At 34.1% G+C, this 18,766-nt stretch overlaps 1 protein-coding gene across 1 annotated transcript in view; it reads right to left on the bottom strand.

The window, feature by feature from the left end:
• CCDC18 (coiled-coil domain containing 18) overlaps positions 1 to 18,766 on the bottom strand; it is a 111,181-nt gene that overhangs the window by 82,149 nt on the left and 10,266 nt on the right. The window contains exons 7-13 of the mRNA XM_045199515.2: positions 17,609 to 17,737; positions 9,965 to 10,061; positions 8,447 to 8,568; positions 7,255 to 7,546; positions 4,913 to 5,037; positions 3,880 to 4,040; positions 670 to 890 (exon numbers count right to left, since the gene is read on the bottom strand). Of these exons, the coding sequence (XP_045055450.2) occupies positions 670 to 890; positions 3,880 to 4,040; positions 4,913 to 5,037; positions 7,255 to 7,546; positions 8,447 to 8,568; positions 9,965 to 10,061; positions 17,609 to 17,737 (1,147 nt within the window). The remainder of the gene's footprint in view (positions 1 to 669; positions 891 to 3,879; positions 4,041 to 4,912; positions 5,038 to 7,254; positions 7,547 to 8,446; positions 8,569 to 9,964; positions 10,062 to 17,608; positions 17,738 to 18,766) is intronic.

The raw sequence follows: 18,766 nt of genomic DNA, 5'->3' as shown, positions 1-18,766 counted from the left end.
CCTTTTCAGAATGTAATCCATAGCATATCTGCACTAGATTCACATGCAGTGTTTAAAAATGCAGATTCCTCAGCACTACTTGGTATCTGCTGAATCAAAATCACTAGGGTAGAATCCAGAAAAGTGCGTGTTTAACATACTTCTCAGGCGGTCCTGCTGTTTGCTAAAATTTGAAATACTCTATTACTACTGCTTTTCTTCCAATTGCACAATACATATAATTTTACTTATATATGTATATAATCTGTATTAAATTTGAAGAAATAAAAAACTACAGCACAGTTTAAGTTCCACCAAATTTAGATCTTTTAGCACCCTAGAGTTTATTTTCCTACTTATAATTTAAAATGCAAAGGTTTCCAAATATAAATTTAAAAGAATTTATAACTGCCCTAGCCAGTGTGGCTCAGTTGGTTGGGCTTTGTTCTGTGGACCAAAGGTCAGGGGTTTGATTCCAGGTGAGAGCACATGCCTGTAGTGAGGGTTTGGTCCCCGGTCGGGTGCCTACTAGAGGCAACAGATTGATGTTTCTCTCCCTCTCTTCTCCCCTCCCTAAAAAAAAAATCTTAAAAGAAATTTTTTTAATGTGTAAAACTGGGCTTAAACATACCATTTTTAATAAAACCCTAGTGAAAATTTAGTACATATAAACAGTTAATTCAAGCTTACTTCACTTTCAAGTTTGCTGGAGTTTGCAGCTTTCTCTAGCAGTTCCTCTTGAATCAGCTGAAACTGACTAGTTCTGTGGGCCATGTTAACTTTTAAATCAGAATTCTCAGCTTCTATTTGCGTCAACTTAGTACGTAGTTCTTCTATTCCAGAAGCAAGTTTTTGCCTTTCTTTTTCGTATTGCTTGTTAACAATAGGCTGATTTTGCTCTTTTATACTTTCTGCTAGTAAAAATAAAGGGAAATTGTTCGGTATAAGCTTCAAGAAAAAAATCCTATTACAATGTTAAAAGATTTCACCATAAAGTTCAGTTTCTGATCTAAAGAATAGTAAAGGGAATAGAGAATGAGACATATATTAAGGTGAGTATAATGAAGGAACATGGAAAGTAAGGTCCTTTCTAAATTAAATACATAAAGTGGGAATAAGTTCTTCTGAACCACTCACTTTAGACTATTCCTTCAAACTAGAAAAACTATTCTTTTATAACAGAAAGAGTCCTTGTCCACCTTTAAAAGTCCTGTATTTTGGATAGATTCATTGTTAAAAAAAAAATCATTGTACTCTGGCTGGTGTGGCTTAGTGGACTGAGCACCAGCCTGCAAACGAAAGGTTGCCAGTTTAATTCCCAGTCAGGGTACATACCTGGGTTGTAAGCAAGGCCAGGTCCCCAGCTGGGGGTGTGTGAGAGGCAACCAACAGATGTTTCTCTCACTCATCAAGATTTCTCTCCCTGTATTTCTCCCTCCCATCCTCACTCTCTGAAAATAAATAAATAAAATCTTTTTAAAAATTGTTAAAACAAAAAACAAAATATCTTGTCTTGTCTCCTTAAACTGAAGTTAATCATAAAATGTATTTGGAGCCCTGGCTGGTATGGCTCAGCTGGTTGGAGCGCTGACCCATAGCCAAATGGTTGCAGGTTCAATTCCCAGTCAGGGCGTATACCTAGGTTATGGGTTCAAGTCTTGATCCCCAATCCTTGGTCCAGGTAAGTACAATCCCTGGTTCGGACATGTACAGGAAGCAAATAATTAATGCTTCCTTCTCACATCAACGTTTCTCCCTCTAGAAGCAATGAAAAAAATAATGTCCTCCAGTGAGGATAAAAAAACCCCTTTTTTTAAATAACTTGAGATCATTAAGAATATTTTAATATATTGGAGCTTCCAGCCAAGATGGAGGCATAGGTAGATATGCTTCATTTCCTCTCACAACTAAAAGAAGGACAACAACCTATTTAAAAATAAAAAACAACCAGAACTTCCAGAAAACTGAACTGTATGGAAGTCTGACAACCAAGGAGTTAAAGAAGAAACATTCACCCACACACGTAGAAGGGGCTGAGACGGGCAGCCAGGGTGGAGAGGAGGAGAGGCAAGGTGGGGACTGGTGGACCAGGCAGTCTAACATCTGCATGTGGATAAACAGGGAGGAACAACTGGGGAGCGAGACAGACCAGGAAACTCAGGGTTCTGACATCAGGAAAGCTTCAAAGCCTCTGACTGTAAAAACCTGTGGCAGTTCCAGCTGCAGTGGAAACTGCCAGTCTCACAGGAGAATCCTTTGGAGGGGCCCACGGGGTCCTAGAATGCACACAAACCCACCCACCCAGGAATGAGCACCAGAAGGGCACAATTCACTTGTGGAAAGAGAGGGAAGTGACTGAAAGTGGGCAAGAATAAGGCAAGCACCACTGTTCCCTCTCTGACCCCTCCTCACATATAGCACCACACAATGCAGACAAGTGGGTTGCCCCACTCTAGCGAATACCTTAGGCTCCACCCCTTACAACATAACAGATGAGCCAAGACAAAGAAATATGGCCCAAATGAAAGAACATATCAAAACTCCAGAAAAAGAACTAAGCAATGAGGAGATAGCCAACCTATCAGATGCAGAGTTCAAAACACTGGTAATCAGGATGCTCACAGAAATGGTTGAGTATTGTCGCAAAATAAAGGAAAAGTGAAGAACATACAAAGTGAAATAAAGAAAAATATACAGGGAACTAACAGTGAAGGGAAGAAAACTGGGACTCAAGAGAAAGAAATAAACATTCAACTTGAATAGAAAGAAAAAACAAGAATTCAAAAACATGAGGAGAAGCTTAGGAACTTCTGGGACAACTTTACACGGTCCAACATCCGAATCATAGGGGTGCCAGAAGGAGAAGAGGAAGAGCAAGAAATTAAAAATTTGTTGGAAAAAATAATGAAAGAAAACTTCCCCAATCTGGTGAAGGAAACAAACATACAAGTCCAGGAGGCTTAGAGAGTCCCAAACAAGTTCGACCCAAAGAGGACCACACCAAGATACATCATAATTAAACTGCCAAAGATTAAAGACAAGGAGAGAATCTTAAAAGCAGCAAAAGAAAAGGAGGCAGTTACCTACAAAGGAGTTTCCATAAGACTATCAGCTGACTTCTCAAAAGAAACTTTGCAGGCGTGAAGGGGCTGGAAAGAAGTATTCAAATTCATGAAAGGCAAGGACCTACATACAAGATGACTCTACCCAGCAAAGCTATCATTTAGAATGGAAGGGCAGATAAAATGCTTCCCAGATAAGGTCAAGTTAAAGGGCTTGTCATCACCAAGCCCTTAGAATATGAAATGTTAGAGGGACTTATCTACGAAAAAGAAGATCAAAAATATGAACAGTAAAATGACAACAAACTCCAACTATCAACAACAGAACCTAAAACAAAAACAGAAACAATCACAATATGTAAAAATTAGTGGGATGCAGCTAACATATTACCTAAAGGGAACTGTATATCCTCCGATGCTTACATTACAAAATAAGTTTAAAATCAATAATCTAAGCTTTCACTTTAAGCTAAGTTGAAAAAAAGGATGAGAAAATTAAATGCAAAGTAAACTGGGAAGAAGAATAAAGCATTAATTGTGGTGATGGTAAGAAGAGTATAGACATGGAAAACAAACAATTGATAAAATGTATCAAATGTTTGTTTATTGGGTACATTTTATTGCAAGAAAACTTTACTTCAGTAAAGTACATTTTTAAGGAATGATGAAAAGTTTAAAAATTTTTAAATAATTTTCGCTGACTCATCAACCCATAACAGTAATTAACATGTCTGATAACAGAAGCCAAACAGTTGGCAATCCATTTATTTTTTTAAAAAACTATCTTAAAGAACTCTGATTATAATTTATTTTAAAAATTCAAGAAAAATATACTCACCTACTTGACTACCTCCTAGTTTTACAGGTTCTGTTTCTAAACTATTTAATTTGCCACCTTCTTTGTTGTCATTACGAGAAATAAGACTCTGAGATAACTGATTCGCAGTCAGATTTGCCTGAAGCTTTTGAATTTCTGCCTCTTTTATTGCAAGCTTAATCCTAGCACAGAGAAAAGAAGTAAAAAAATATAAAGTGGTAAACATTTTAAAACTCACCATTGGGCAGGATATGCAAACTCTTTTATGTCACTGATTGGACTGTAAACTGGTTCAGCTACTTTAAAAACTTGGTAATACCTAGTAAAATTGAAAATGTACACACCCCATGACCCAGATTTTGACTTTTAGGAATATACACTAGAGAAACTCACCCATATTGTAGTTAACATGTGTAAGTATGTATTTTACAGCAGTGTTTATAATAGATGGAAAAGAGAAACATGGTAAATATCAATAAAGGAATAGATAAATTGTGACATAGTTATAGGATAGACTCTCATACAGTTATGAAAATTAAACTAACAATACAGAAACAGATAAATTGGGACACAGTTATAGGATATACTCTTATACATCTATAAAAACTAAACTAAGCACACTAATCCATACATTAATCAATCACTCTGCTTACTTCAACATGGATGAATTTTAAAATGGTGCCGAGTGAAAAAGCAACCTTACAAACAATATAAACATATAGTATATTTTTGTGAATGCAAACATATACAAAATGGATTGAAGACTATGTACCCAGTTCATGGTGGTAGATACTAAGGAGAAGAATGGGACTAGTGGTAAGAATCAACATGTATCATCGATTCTGTAATGTTTTACTTTTTATTTAAAGAAACAGATTTGAAACAATATCACAAAACATTAAGAATTGATTCTTAGTTGTGAAAACACAGATATTTATTCAAATACTCTCTGGACTTTTTCTATACTTTTCAATATTTAATTAAAGATGTTACTTTAATTACCTAATTTTTAAAACATTGTATTTGCTACGACTTCAGAACCTGAAAACCATACCTTAATTCTGAAATCATCATTTTATTTGCCTCACAACAGCCAATGTAATTGTCTTCCTTGTTTGGCAAACTACTCATCTGGTGCTTAGAAAGAGATGATTTAAAACCAAATATTTCTCTTTTTAACTGTAAGTTTAAAAACAAACATATAAATTAATAATATCTAGGATGCAATTTTTTATTTAGAATTCCAAGTCTCAAAAATTGTGTGAATTTAATACAAACAACCTAATGTCCATCAATAAGAGACTGTATAAATGTATTATGAAATAGTAAGATAATAGGAAAACTACAATAGTTCAAAATAAACCTGTATTACTTAAATCATTATGGAGACAACACATAACATAAAACTGAGTGAAAAACAACAATGGCGCAAGTATCATTTTTAAAAATGCACTAAACTATACATACTTTTTCTAGATGTGTAAGTTTTGGCAATATTTCAAATATGGACAAAAAGTATACACATAATTTCAGAATAGTCACTACCTCTGAAGAGAGAGGGAGAGAACTAGATCTCATAGGTATATAAAGAGGCTTCATTTACCTGTAAAATTTTATTCTAAAAAATTCTGAAGTAGGTATCACAAAATGTTATCCAGACTTAGCACATTCTATGCTACGTTGGTCTCTGTGCTTGAATAACACAGAATTTTTAAATTAGTTGTAAAAGGGGCAAGGTAAACACTAATGACCACTACCGTCAAACTATAACCAAAGCACACTTTCTAGAAATGAAAAAAACTCACATTTCCAAACCATGTTATTCTTAGCATTGCATGAATCACAGGATCAAGCATATATGACCACACCACCTTCAGAATCACATATCAAGTAATTCTTGATACTGAGTAAAATGAAAACATCAATTTAAAAGGAATGCTATCTGCATGTGATTACTATCAGATTTCAAAAGCAAATCTGTGCATTAAAAATCTAAGCAAATAATCAATAATCAGCATCCTAGGAAAGTAGGTATATATAGCAGAGGGCTGGAACCAAGAATCGCCAATTTAATTCTGCTAAAAGTTATTCACTTCCTTGGGTCTACATTTCTTCACCAATAAAATAATGGTATTGAATCAAATTATTTCTAAGGTCCCTCTCAGATTCATAATCCCATGACAGTTTAAAATTGGTAATCCATACATATGTAAAACCAACCACAACACATTTATCTGTAGCTTTCTCCTGATCTCACCTTTATTTTACACCTATCAGAAACAAATTTCCGATGCAGGGATACTTACCTCCTTCCTAATCTCACTTGTAAATATGATCATATACATATATAACTCAAAGAGAAAAAGTGGCTGGCTACATCTAAAGACATTTTAACGTTCTTTACCATAAGTAAGTACGTGAAAAGTTGCTCAACGTTATTAGTCATTAGGGAAATGCAAATTAAAACCATAATGTGATACCACTTCACACACACAAAGATGGATAGAATCAAAAAGACAAACAATAACAAATGTTGGCAATGATGTGGAGAAACAGGACCCCTCATGTGTTGTTGGTAAGGATGTAAAATTAGGCAGCCACACTGAAAAACGTTTTGGCATAAAATTACTGTATGACCCAGCAATTCCATTCCAACTCAAGGGAAATGAAAACACAAAGACTTATATGCAAATGTTCACTGCAGCGTTATGTATAATAGTCCAAAAGTAGAAACAATTCAAATGTCCATCTGTTATTGAATAAATAAAATGTGGTATATCCACACAATGGAAAAGCCAACAATAAAAGAAATGAAACACTGATATACGTCTCAAAGAACAATCCTCAAAAGCACTAAGAATGTGGACGACAAGATGCAAAAGAGCATATACTGTAGAATTTAATTTATGTGAAATGTCAAAAAAAGACAAATCTCTAGATGCAGAAAGTAGATTAGTGGTTCCCTCACAGTGAAGGTAGCTACAGAAACTAATTATAAATGCACACAAGGGATCTTCTGGGGATGAAACAAATGTTTGATAACTGGATTGTGGTCACCGTTCTAAAACTTGTAAATTTACTAAAAATCATTGAACAGTACACTTAAAATGGGTAAATTTTGTGGTACACAGATGTTACTTCGATAAGGCTGTTTTTAAAAAAAAAATTTGTGCCATTCTTATATGTAACATCTGAGAGACTGAGAAAGGCTGAAATACCAGAAAGTACAAAAAAAAGGGGGGGGGGGGGTTAGATAGAATTAGAATTACATAGAAAAGGAACTGATGACTGAAAGTACAGAGATATAAGAAAAAAACTTAATCTAATAAAACAACCACAAAACGATGGTCTCTTACAAAGCACTTCAGTAACATTTTCCTTTTCACACATACTTACTGGTAATTGGGACATAATTTTATCCAAACGTCTCAGTTCCACCCTTGAACTTTCTATTTCTTGCTGACATACATCCAGTCGCTCATTCTGTGTTGCAACACGAACCTTTAATTCTCGGTTTTCATTCATTAGAGAAAATTTTTCTCGAAGTATTTTGTCTTTGTCCTCTAAATCACTCTCTAGCTTCAAAATAATTTGTCTAGATTCAGTTAGTTGTGCCATGACTTCTGAATTTTTCACCGCCATGATTCTTAATTTTTCTTTTCCATTGTTATTTTCTTCTTTTAACTGTCTATAAAGAAAAAAAGTACAAAAGTGGAAATACATATTCATTTGCAATAACCATATTTAGTTAACCTCACTTACAAAACATTTTAAAGTTTAATTCCGAAATAATAATAGCTACTCATATTTGCCATGTGCCTGCTTTCTGTGTGCCAGGCATGCACAACTTAGGTAGCTAGCAACTCTCTCTTTACAGATGAAAAAATTGAGGCACAGAAAGCTTATGAAACTTGCCCAGTGTCTCACAATAAGTAGTAGGGAAGGATAACCCCCCCTATCTTGGAAGCATTTCTGTTCTTTTTTTAAAACAAAAGATCTAACTCCAAAATCCTGACACAACTTTTCATAACGTGAAGAAGGTTTTAGATCATATAAAAGTACCAGACACAATTCTAAAAGGTAACGTCTAATCAGCCATTAGCAGATTACTAGGCATTAATATTTTCAAATATATACACCTAAAAAAACATGTCAAACATTAGAACAATCCAATCTTTAGAACTATTATTTGTATTTCATCAGTTCCCTTTCTTACATTTTTAAGGTCTGAATGTGAGAAGGTTGAACTAGGTGATTCTTTATGATTTGAAGAATACATATTTTACTAACCAGCTAATCTGGTCACATTATAAGAACATTATGTTGGTGTTAATTTTTTTCTCTAAACATATGCAAAACAAAAATGTTGACTACATTACTCTACATTTACCAGTATATTAACATGAACATATACTTCATTCATTTAGAATTCTAACTTTATTATACCTAGAAATCAAATTGTTATGAAGCCTATCTTTCTACATTATTTAAGGCCACAATTACAATATACAAAACACTCTTAGGGAATGTTTCAGTTTTTTTCTTCATTTCCACCCAAAAATCCTTTTTCTACAATAGGATACTGTACCTTAATTTCTCTTTCAGAATTTCAAGGTCACTTTTATATAGACCACACTTTTCCTGTAGCTTTTTATTTTCTTTTTCACAGTTAATTAGATTTTTCTCTAATATTTCTTCTTCAGCTTGAACCTAAAACAATAATTTAAGTTGGCATACTAATATTGTCATAGGTTTTAGCTCTGTCAAACTAAAAAGAAGTGATTTTAGAAATCAGCAGAAGAGTGAAATAGGTATTCCACCCATTTAAGTCCCCAACCTTAAAGTAAAGGGAGCAAAGTGAACTTCCTAGACAAAGAGTGGGATTCTACTACCTATTCAGAAATGCTTAAGAGCCTATGGCAGAGCAGCAATATCGAATGGGGTTCTGGCCTGACATGGACAAGGCAAGCAACTCATTCAGAGACTCTGTATGAAGTTACTAAAGGCTAACTTTAGTGCAAATGTTCCAGAGAAATAATTTTTGAAATTTTAGCAACAAAATGCTCCCAGTGCAATCACAGTCCAAAATTTAAAACAAAAGCCAAGCACCCAGGATGGAACGGGGGAGGAGAAAACTAGGCAGATCTGCCTCACTTCCTGTTACATCTACCTAACTAAAGGGCTCTGCTGAACAGTATGAAATGATAATCCTAAGGAGAGGTATGAAAAAAACCATCTCTTATATTTCCCTCTCTTTCCTCTATAAAGTCCTCCCTCTTGAGCATACCCCCCCTAAGTTATTCTTCCTCCTACAGATTATCTTATTAAAAATCCCTTCTATGATATTTCCCCAGGGAACTTCTCCAAGGCTTTCAAGACAGTAATATTAATTCACACTAAAGATTCTGGTATTAAATAGGATCTTGATTTCTTAAAGTTTAATAATAGTATTTCTTTCTTTTACCCTTCTACTTTTTCTTTAATCAGAATCATTAACTTCCTCTGTTTTAATTATTATCTCAAGATGGAAGTCTCTCATATCCGGATCTGTTGACCAGACCACTCTTCTGAGCTCAAATGAATATACAACATGTGGCCTTGCTCCAAACAGGTTTTATTCTCATGTGGAATTACTTGAAGATAGTAAATGAATGTAATAGAACCACTACATTACTATGAAGAATCTGTTCAGGAACCTTCACTTTCAGAGGCAGAAGTGACCCCTCTCAGGGTGGTAGGTCCAGGGACATCAATTGAAGGCTACATAATCTACTCTGCCTCCATTTTCACTAAGGTGATAGAAACAAATTTCCTGCTTCTATTTCTATAGCTCCAACTTCTGCTCACTCACCCCATCTTTCTCTGCATTTTGTTCCTTCTCTTGCTTTCACTCTTTCCTCTCTTTGGATAAAAATGTTTCTGCTTATTATAAAAGATTGTAAACATCATCCTTAATTAATATTAATAAATTCTTTATTCCAATGACTTTATTATGAAATTATAAAAATTATTCCCTCCTTTAATCATAAATATATTCTATTTATGTCTATATTTTTAGAATATGGACAGTAATACAAAACACTGAATTTGTACAACTGCCCCTTACCTTTTCCAGCTTTTCAGCCACTTTTTCTTTATAATGTTGGAAAGCTTTACTCAGCTCTTCAGCATTATATAGTGCTTCATTCCTTTGTCGTTCAGCTCTAAAATTTAAAAATGAATAATTAATAAAAACAAAGAATGACCTGCATTTGAATAGTTAAGTCCCAAGGTAACTTATATTTAATTTTAGGGACTAATTAGAAAGAAGCATATTTCTCTGTACTAAAAAAAGAATATCAGGCTTAAATTGCAAAATAAAGAATAAAGATTAGACTACAATAATTTCCTCACTATGTCAGTATAAAAAATAAAACATAACAAAATGTTTATAAACTGTAAAACACACATACATTCTTATGTGTTGGCAATATTTTTTCCTCAGTCCTGAAAAGACAGATAAGGGAAGTAGCCTTTTATATTAAAAATACTCGGTAATCCTGTGACCTTTACAAAGGTCAGGTAAATATTCAAGAAGGTATTCTAAATGACAGTAACTACTATTAATACAAAATATAAAAATTTGAACAACAAAATCCAACCACTACCAAGCACTGTCTTAAGCCCAACCATGCTGCCTCACCTTTTAGCTGACCCTGACCTTTCATCATGTAATACTTCTCACACTGAATGGAAACTACTGGGGTTGGAACTTGGTCAATTTCATATCCACATCTAAAACTTTTCTATATTTAAACCCATTTTCATCAACTGCTTTCCAGTATAAGGGAAGTTTAGTGACTCTTCTCTTATTCAAGGTGAATTCCTTTATCTATACTCCGGATCTTAGCTCTTTCCTTTCAGGAACTTACTCTCTTTATCTTGTGTATTTTCTCTACTGGCTTACAAAGTCAAGTGAAAGTAACCCTTACTTCCTGAATATGTGGTTCTTAAGTATGGATAGTAGCTGTGCATACTGGAAATGTCTCCTTGGTTCCAAAGTTTCAGATAAAAAATAGAAAGAGTTTAAATGATAAGGGATTTATCTGAAAATCTAAGAGAACATATCCTATTCCTTAATTTGCAAAGCTAGAATTCAGAGAGCAAAGGATACCTGTATTTCTCACTTAAACAAAACTCCCATAGATATTGTGCTTTCCTCTGTAATCCTTCCTTTCCAGCCAGACTTACCCACTTTATACTTATCTATTCCTCCTCAGCACCAATTAAAAAAAAAATCATAACATATTTCAACCACACAGAGCAGAACGGATATAAAGTTGGTTACTTTTAACCCAACTTTAATGAATCTTAACCCTGCTATTTTTGCTTCATGTAGACTTTTTTATTTTAAGCAAATTAACATTAGACACATTACAGAGTTAAGGGTCCTGTGAATCTTTTCTAAATCCCATTCCCCTGACTTCTTCCACAAAGGTAACCCTAGTAGTACCACTTTTTTTTTTTAATTACCAAACATGTATATTCATATGTTAACCCAAATCCACAAATAGTACCTCATAATTAATCTATTCTGAGGCAGATGGTTTTCACATTTTTAGTATCTCTAAAATTGATATGCATTTTACAGTTCATGGTATCTCAGTTTCATGGTGATATTTTTTTCCTAGTGATTACTAAAATAATACTGTACTTTAAAAATCTGTGTAATCAAGCATTTAATAAAATATCAGTCTTTTTTCATGTTTTTATACTTTCTATAAGTGACATTACACTGTATCCTACTGCAGATTGCTTTTGTTCAGTGTCATTCCAGACCTACCTATGTTTACCTATGTGACTATAATTCTTTCTTAAAAATCTATTATATAATATTTGATGGTATTAAAATACCGTAATTTATTTATCCATTTATCATTGACAGACATTGAGGTTTTTCCCAGTAATACAAACAACACTGCAGTAAACATCACAGCGCATACCTTCCTGGCAATATGTCTGAGAGTTTAACATAAATAACTAGGAGCTAAATTGCTAGATATTTTCCAAAAGGTATTTCAAAACTGAAGGAACTATGCAGATACACCTTCAAATTGATTAAATCTCTTTTAAAAAATTAGTAGAGCAGCCGTACCAATTACCTCCCAACCAGAAACATATGAGAGTTTCTGTTATACCGCACCCTCGCCTACGCTTAGAGGACTAGAATAATAAAATAATTCATTTAAGCCTCCCAACAATCTGTAATAAAGATAAATGTCATCAATAAGGCCCTAAGAAATTAAGTAACTTGCCCAAAATTTCACAAGTTACAGTGAGTGTAACCTATTTCCAAAATCTCTTTCCATGCACTTCTACCTCTGGCATGGAATTCAATCCAATGGGCCCTACAGGCACAGTGTCTGAATTTAAATTCTCTCTCTACCACTTTCTGTGTAACCTCGACTTCTCTCTAATTCGGTTTCCTCATCTGTAAAATGAGGATATTATTTGAAAATTACTAAGCTAATTATCAAATTAAAAATTTTTGCCAATCTAATAGTGTGAAATAATTACAGTTTTATAACCTCAATGAAGTTTTGATTTGCAGTTCTGATGATGGTAAGGCTGAGCAATTTTCTAAGTTTTATTGGCCATTTGGCCATTCCCGTCCTTTACCTGCTTAGTGCCTTTGATCTTTTATTACTGGATTTTCCCCCTTTTCTCCTATTGATTTGTTAGAGTTCCTTATCAATCCTGGATACTATCTTTGTGAATTAGATTATCTGCAAATATTTGCCCAAGTATCTGTCTTGTCCTTTACACCTCTTGAATGATGTGTTTTACAGAACAGAAAGTTAACTTAGTGGAGTTAAAATTTGGCAATCTTTTCCTATAATATTTATGCTGCCCAAGTTTCATTTAAATACATTTTTCCCTAGCATGAAACATAATGGAAACTATCCCCCTATATTTTCTCTGAAAGTTTTACTTTTCACAACTGGGTCTTTAATCCACCTGGAATCCTTTTAAATGTGCAGATGTAGTATGAGGAAGGAATCTAATTTAATTTTTAAAATCAATTCTCCCAGCATCTTTTTTTGAACTTTTTGTTCTAAAATGTTCAAATCGGTATACCCTGAAAGTAGACTCATCAATTTTTAACATTTTGCCACAACTGCTTTGTCTCTCATGGGGCGCTATTGTTTTTCTTTTTGCACTGAACTATACTCTAGAATAATTACTAACCTTCACCCCTAAAAAACTTTAGCATGTATCTCCTCAGAACATGGATACTACCTCATATAACCAAAACACAACTATCAAATTCAAGAAATCTAAAATTGATATAATACTGCCTTGGCCGTGTAGCTCAGTTAGTTGGAGCATCGTCCCATACACCTAAAGGTTGCAAGTTCGATTCCCGGTCAGTGCACATACCTAGGTTGCGGGGTCAATCCCCAATTGGAGCACATACAAGAGGCAACCAATCAATGTTTCTCACATCCATGTTCCTCTCCCTCTCTGTCTCCCTTCCTGTCTCTCTAAAATCAAACATATCCTTGGGTGAGAATTTTAAAAAGTAAATAAATAATAAAATTGATATACTATTATCTAATTACACTTCAAATTAAGTTTCATCAATTATTCCAAAAATGTTTTGTATAGAATTTTTTTCTTCTGATCCAGAATCACACACTGCTTTTAGTTATCAAGTTTCTTTAGTCTCTTTAATCTGGAACATATATACATTCATTAAATCAAGATTATTATCATTCAATTCAACTTCTTACTTTATTTTGTTGTTTATTCTAATAATTCCTAGAAAATGTGTAATGCTCTGTATAAGATTTGTTCTTTTCTACTTAAATTTTGTCATTTTCTTTATATATACTGTGACTAGATTATTAGATACATGTAAGTTTAGAATTTTATAGCTTCCTCCTTGTTACTTAAAATATATGTATTATATGAGTTACTTTTAACTCTACTCTTAGTAATGCTTATTCTGTGTGATATTAATATAGCTGTATCTACTGTGAGACTATTTGCTTGAAATATATCTTTCCATCCCTCTGCTTTCAACTTTTATGTGTCCTTATGATTTAGGTATGTCTCTTATAAACAGCATAAAGCTAAACAACCCCTGCCTTTATAGAGGCTTTTTAATCCATTACGATGAATCTTCTGTACCCCAAAAAAGTATTTTTGCAAAGGTTTCAATCTTTCACTTACAGAATGTCAATATTCATTCTAGCTCTTCAAAAGTCACACCTCTACCTAAAAATCTTAATTGCCTATTTATGCTTTCCAGGTTAAAATACAAATCCTTGGCATAACACAAAAAGCTATTTACAGTCTGGATCAAGCCTGCCTTTCTTGCCTTATATTCTATTACGCCTATCCATTTCTAAGTACATAAAACTCCTTAGTGTTCTTCAGCAATGATACTCTTTTATATTTCTATGCCTCTGTACATGCTGTCCAGACCATGTCCATCCCCACTTACCTTGTGAAAGCAAAGTCAATACTTTCCCCTAAAAAACCACCTAATTTAAGTTTTACAGAGAGAACTACTTGCACTGCCTTTGTACATTTTCATGAATTACTATCTTACTATTTTAAATAACTATGTACAAAAAGCTTATATGAATAAATCTGAATTTCAGAATATTTAACCATATATTCAATAGTTTACACTTACAAAAAGTACATTTGTTAGTGTTTATTACTTAAGAACAAGACAATAACATCTTCTTTTTTACTGGTATTCTTTTTTTTAGTATACTTTATTGATTGTGTTATTACAGTTGTCCCAATTTTTCTCCTTTTGTTCCTCTCCACCCGGTCTCCCCCTTTCCTCCAGCAATCTCCCTTGCTTAGTTCATGTCTATGGGTCACGAATATAAGTTCATAAGCTTCACAAATTCCTATGCTATTCTTTTTTTTTTTAATTTTTATTGTTATTCAATTACAGTTGTATGCCTTTTCTCCCCATTCCTATGCTATTCTTAACATCCCCCTGCCTATTTTATACCTACCAATTATGCTTTTTAATCCCTGCACCTTTTCCTCCATTATCCCTCTTTCCTCCAAATGATCTCCAACACCTATGATTTAGTTCCTATTCTGGTTGTTTGCTTAATTGTTTGTTTTCTTTTTTTTAGATTCAGTTGTTGATAGTTCTGAATTTGTTGCCTTTTTAATGTTCATAGTTTTCATTCTCTTTTTATTAAGTAAGTCCCTTTAACATTTCATATAATTATAGCCTGGTGATGATGAATTCCTTTAGCTTTACCTTGTCTGGGAAGCATATTATCTGTCCTTCCACTCTAAGTGATAGCTTTGCTGGATAGAGTAATCTTGGATATCGGTCCTTGCTTTTCATTACTTTGAATACTTCTTGCCTGAAAAGTTTCTTTTGAGAAGTCAGCTGATAGTCTTATGGGAACTCCTTTGTAGGTAACTCTCTGCTTTTATCTTGCTGCTTTTAAGATTGTCTCTCTATCTTTAACATTTGGCATTTTAATTATGATGTGTTTGGTGTGTTCCTCTTTGGGTCCAACTTGTTTGGGACTCTGTGCTTCCTGGACTTTTGTGTCTATTTCCTTTGCCAAATTAGGGAAATTTTCTTTCATTATTATTTCAAATAAGTTTTCAATTTCTCGCTCTTCCTCTTCTCCTTCTACATCCTTATGATTTTGATGTTGGGAGGTATGGAGATGTCCCAGAGTCTTCGTATACTACCCTCATTTTTTAAATTCTTGTTTCTTCTTTCTGTTCTGGCTGAATGTTTATTTCTTCCTTATGTTCCAAATCTTTGATTTGAATCCTGCCTTCCTTCCCTTCACTGTTGGTTCCCTGTAGATTTTTCTTTATTTCACTTAGTGTAACCTTCATTATGCTGTTGCCGTACTCAATGAGTACTTTGAGCATCCTGATCACCAGTGTTTTGAACTCTGCATCTGACAGGTTGGCTATCTCCGTTTCATTTAGTACTTTTTCTGGAGTTTTGTTCTGTTCTTTCATTTGGGCCATATTTCTTTGTTTCCTCAATTTGGCAGGCTCCTTGTGTTTGTTTCTGTGTATTATGTGGAACTGCTTTGACTCCCTGTTTTAGTAGCGTGGCCTATTGTCAAAAAGGAATCTGTAAATTGTGTGTGGCAGAGCCAGGCTACAGCAACCCACTTTACCACTTTGTGGTTCTATGTGGGAGGAGGGCTTGGAGAGGGGATTGTGCCGCTGCCTGGCTTCTAGAGATGAGCCTGGTACTTGTCCTGTTTCCAGTCACTTCATCCACACGCTGTATTCCACTGGCACCTTTCCAGCTTTTGCCCTGGTGCTGAATCCCAGAGTAGGTGGGTTTGCGAATGTTTTAAGACAGTGCAGGCCTTTTATGTGGAGTTTCCTGAAAATCCAGCAGTTTCTCCCCGCTCCCAAACCCCAATGGTTTTTACAGCCAGAAGTTGTGGAGATTTACCTTCTTGGCACTGGAACCCTGGGCTGTACAGTCTGGCCTGGGGCTGGGATCACTCACTCCCAAGGCATCCCTCCCGATTTCTATTCACTATATGTGAATGCGGGACTACCCGTGCCCATTCCACTGCCACTACCACCTCTCCACACCACGCTGTATCTCCTCACCTCTCTGCCCAGTCTCTGAGTCTCTGCCCCTCCTACCCATTTAGATGAATGTGGCTTCTTTAAATCCTTGGTTGTTGACTTCCATACAGTTCAATCTTCTGACAGTTCTGGGTGTTATTTGTTTTGAGATTTAGTTGTAATTCTTTTTGTGGTTGCCCAAGAAGGAAAAGCCTATCTACCTATGCCTCCATCTTGATTGGAAGTTGTTTACTAGCCAAGACAATATTATCGTGATTTAACAGATATGCAAAATGAGATTCAGGAAGGTTAGATCATTTGCCCATGGCAACACAGCCACTGAGAGGTAAAATCTGGCTATTTGACTCCAAATCCTAATCATTAACCACTAAATAATACCGCCTACCAAATATATATTGTAACTGGAAATAGAATAACCAAATGCTGATGGAATAATATTCTTCCAAACCCATTTTAATGAAAAATGACTTACAAATGAGTTGTAAGAGGTTTTTAAAAGTTTAAGTGCAAATGCAAACAAATATTTAACCTATTTATGACAACTTTTCAAAATATATTCTTTGTAACCTTATTTATATATCATAGTATATATTTTTAAATATTTTTATTGTAAAACATAATACAGATTACGATTTTACTCCATGTAAAGGTTGTTATAATCACATTATCATATTGTAAGGTCTCACTAATATAAACTAAAACATTTTAAATATTATTTTAAAAGTTAAATGACAATCACAATGAGTGGTTCCTGGGTCTGGCTACCTGAAAAACTTTATCTTAAGATATGGTTTAAATAAAATAGATATTTTTACATTACTTATGTATTCCCCGAGGAAGACCCAAAGACATTTTCTCATGAATTTTATGTAAGTCATGCAACGTAATTTCAGAAATAAATATCATTACACTGATATATCAGACTACTAGAAATTAATCCCAGTCAACAATGCCAGTAACATAAAATCTACACATGAACATTTTAATGGAAAATAAAAATCAAAATGGATGAAAAAGAAAATCAAGTCATTCTATTGCCAAATTTCTGCAAATTTTTTCACTTCAAAACTTAGCTAGAATTTTAAATAGGTAGTATATTCTTTTATCCCTTGCCAAAAAAAAAATTACTTCCTTTAAAAACACATACCTCTTTCCTTGTTTACTTTGTTCAAGTAAGTCCACCTTCAACTTTATACATTCCTCTTGGGACTTCTGCAAACTCTGTTCCTTTTCAATCACCATTTTCTGACTCTGCTCCAATTTATCTTCTGCCTCTCTACAAAATAAAGGTTATTAAAGAGATTATGCCAGTATGCAAAAATAGTTCAGTATTAGGAATTCTGTTAGTTTAAACCACTGAGTTGAGAGAAATGAATATTAGAGAAAAAAGGCATACTTATCATTTACCAACTAAGTTTTAGTAAGGAATTAAAGAGCACTTCCATCAAATTATAAATATATAACTTATATTTCACGGTCAGAGACTAAGAGCATTGCAATATAGTTTAGTGTCTAGGTTAGAATGACTGTTATCACCTCTATATCCAATGATTTTTTTCCTGACAGTTGAAAAAAAGCAAAAATGAAAATGTAGTTAAGTATAAATATATGAAAAAGACAAAATATTCTTTTTTTACCGATATCATTAGCTACCTGGAAAATCCAAGAAAATCAAATGAAACATTATTAGACAATAAAAGAATATGACAAATAGTCTAATTACAAAACAATTATATTACAGAAAAGCAGTAGCCTTCCCATATACTATCAATGAACAAAAGAACAAATTCACAACCAAAAATATGTAATACCTAGAACTAAACATAAAATATGTATAACAAAGAAAATTACAAAATTCTGATGGTCATGAAAGACAACTTTAGTGTACATCTGAATCATTTACAGGACTTGTTAAAACATAAGATTTCTCCCTAATCAGTATGGCTCAGTTGGTCCCATAAAGCAAAAGGTTGCTGGTTCAATTCCCAGGCAGGGCACATACCTAGGTTGCAGATTCAGTCCCCACCCTGCCTCCCCATTTCAGGGCCAGTGTGAAAGGTAGCCAATCAATGTTTCTCACATCAATGTTTCTCTCATCAGCGTTTATCTCCGTCTCTCTCCCTCCCCTTCCCTCTCTCTACAAATAAATAAATGAAATCTTTAAAAAAACCCGTAAGATTTCTGGGTCCCACTTCTCACAGTTTATGATTCAGTAAGTATTCAACAGGACCTGAGATTTGCATTTCTAACAAGTTCCTAAATGATGCTAATATTGCTGGTCCCAGAAACTTTGAGAGTCATTAAA

Source organism: Desmodus rotundus, chromosome 3 (genome assembly GCF_022682495.2).
Source record: "Desmodus rotundus isolate HL8 chromosome 3, HLdesRot8A.1, whole genome shotgun sequence".
In the NCBI taxonomy this organism is placed as follows: domain Eukaryota; kingdom Metazoa; phylum Chordata; class Mammalia; order Chiroptera; family Phyllostomidae; genus Desmodus; species Desmodus rotundus.
Note: the sequence above shows the minus strand (reverse complement) of the source record. Positions and strands in the feature narration are given on the sequence as shown.